General features: G+C 41.4%; 1 protein-coding gene across 1 annotated transcript in view; it reads right to left on the bottom strand.

Annotated features, from left to right (window-relative positions):
- The window catches only part of wnt2 (wingless-type MMTV integration site family member 2), a 13,825-nt gene extending 12,536 nt beyond the window's left edge, over positions 1-1,289 (bottom strand). Inside the window, exon 1 of the mRNA XM_014026617.1 lies at positions 1,138-1,289. Within this exon, the coding sequence (XP_013882071.1) occupies positions 1,138-1,217 (80 nt within the window). The 5' untranslated portion in view covers positions 1,218-1,289. The remainder of the gene's footprint in view (positions 1-1,137) is intronic.
- Positions 1,290-1,735: the final 446 nt, after the last annotated feature.

Raw genomic sequence — 1,735 nt, 5'->3', positions numbered from 1 at the left:
GGCTTTTTATACTGAGGAGGTGGAGCCTCACCCAGGGATTGCTAGGTAAGGGGCTGAACGCAGGTTCCGGTGGGTTGTCTTACGGCTTGTGACATCACAAAATGACAGAAGTATAAAACTTGTCGTCAATATACAATAAAAATACATTTACTTACAGTAAATATGCCCCTGGGTGCATTTTTTCTTTGGTCCTAGGACTGTTTTTTTAAGAAGTACAAAGTTGAGTAAAAAAAACTTTAAAAAATGAATTTTGCATAATAGGTCCCCTTTAACTTAATGTAGGCAAAATCACCCATGGTGAAAAGCATGATGTACAAATGATGCGGATCAGATTTGCAAAATCAAAACAAAATTTAATGGTGCAACACAACCACCTAACGTTGATTCAACAGTGACTAGAATTCAAAATGCCAGCTGGGGCAGTTTATATAGCTCTCAAACCTTTTCTGTCAGACCCTAACGTGAAGAAGTAAAAAAAAAGACTTTAAGAATGCTAAACAGAATGCAAAATTAACATTTGTCCCTCTTTTAATCATTTGTCGTTCCATAAAAATAAAAATAATTTAAAATGCCAATCCCCCAACCCACCCTCTGGGACAAACACAGACACTTTCAAAATAAAAGTAATTTTCAAAAGCAGAACATTTCTTATTTACTGTTGATTTCTACTTCACGGTACAAATCATTTTACTTGTCTGCAGTTCATTTGGGATGGTCACTAACCCAGTCATTTTTCTCGCCAAAATCATGCTGAGATTTATTATTGCTCAGAGCTGAGCACCCAGAAAAATAAACTAAAACCGCCTCTGTCTGAGTCTGTAAGGATGCTGAACTAGTTTAATGCCCAAAAAATACAAGAATAAAAACTATTGCGTGAAAGTTTAAAGAACTGTTATTCAAACAGCATCTAAATTATCACACAGGATCCAACATGGAATTTGGAAACAGAACACGGAAGAAATGTAATATTTTCTGGGAAAAGACAATAAATGAAGAGATATTAAAATGTAATACTTCAGTCTGACCAAACATTCAGTCAACAAGCTGCAAATAAACAACTGGAGGAATGTTTTCACCTAATCAGAGCCAGGAGGCTCACATCGACCCTGAACCCAGCTGGGTCAGATCAGAACTTACCACCAGGACGCGTGGACCTTTGGGAACCAGCAGACTGCTACAGACACATAAAAACAGATTCCACTTGGAAAAAAGTTCATATTAACCACACTGTGTGTTTTTATGGATCCAAACAGCTCATCTCCACAGACACAACTGAAGAGAATAAAACAAATCTGCATCAACAAAGTAAAAACAAGCAGACGGAGCAGAGGACGGAGGATCTGTGCGTAAAGGTCTCCATGATGGGTCAGCTGCTGCTGAGGAAGACTTCTGAGGAAGAGGAGTCTTAAAGCTCAGCAGAGACCCTCAGAGGAGGGAAAAGGCAGATGATGATGATGATGAGGGGTGGGCACAGAGCCGTGTCAGGAATGAGATGTCTGGGAGAATCTGTTCAGGCTGGTCTGACAGACTGAACCTGGCTCGGATCCAGACTCGGATCTTGAAGGAGTCCAGGTTCACGCGGCCGGCCTCAGCCCAGCTGCGGGCAGCAGATGGAGGACTGTGAGCTCGGCCCAAATGTTTTGATGAATTGGGAGATGTTTGGAATGAGAGCCCTCTTCCACACCGACATGACGCACAGGTGTAAAATCTTCCCGCGCGCCAAAGCATGACGCAG

This window comes from Austrofundulus limnaeus, unplaced genomic scaffold (genome assembly GCF_001266775.1).
Source record: "Austrofundulus limnaeus strain Quisiro unplaced genomic scaffold, Austrofundulus_limnaeus-1.0 Scaffold573, whole genome shotgun sequence".
In the NCBI taxonomy this organism is placed as follows: domain Eukaryota; kingdom Metazoa; phylum Chordata; class Actinopteri; order Cyprinodontiformes; family Rivulidae; genus Austrofundulus; species Austrofundulus limnaeus.
Note: the sequence above shows the minus strand (reverse complement) of the source record. Positions and strands in the feature narration are given on the sequence as shown.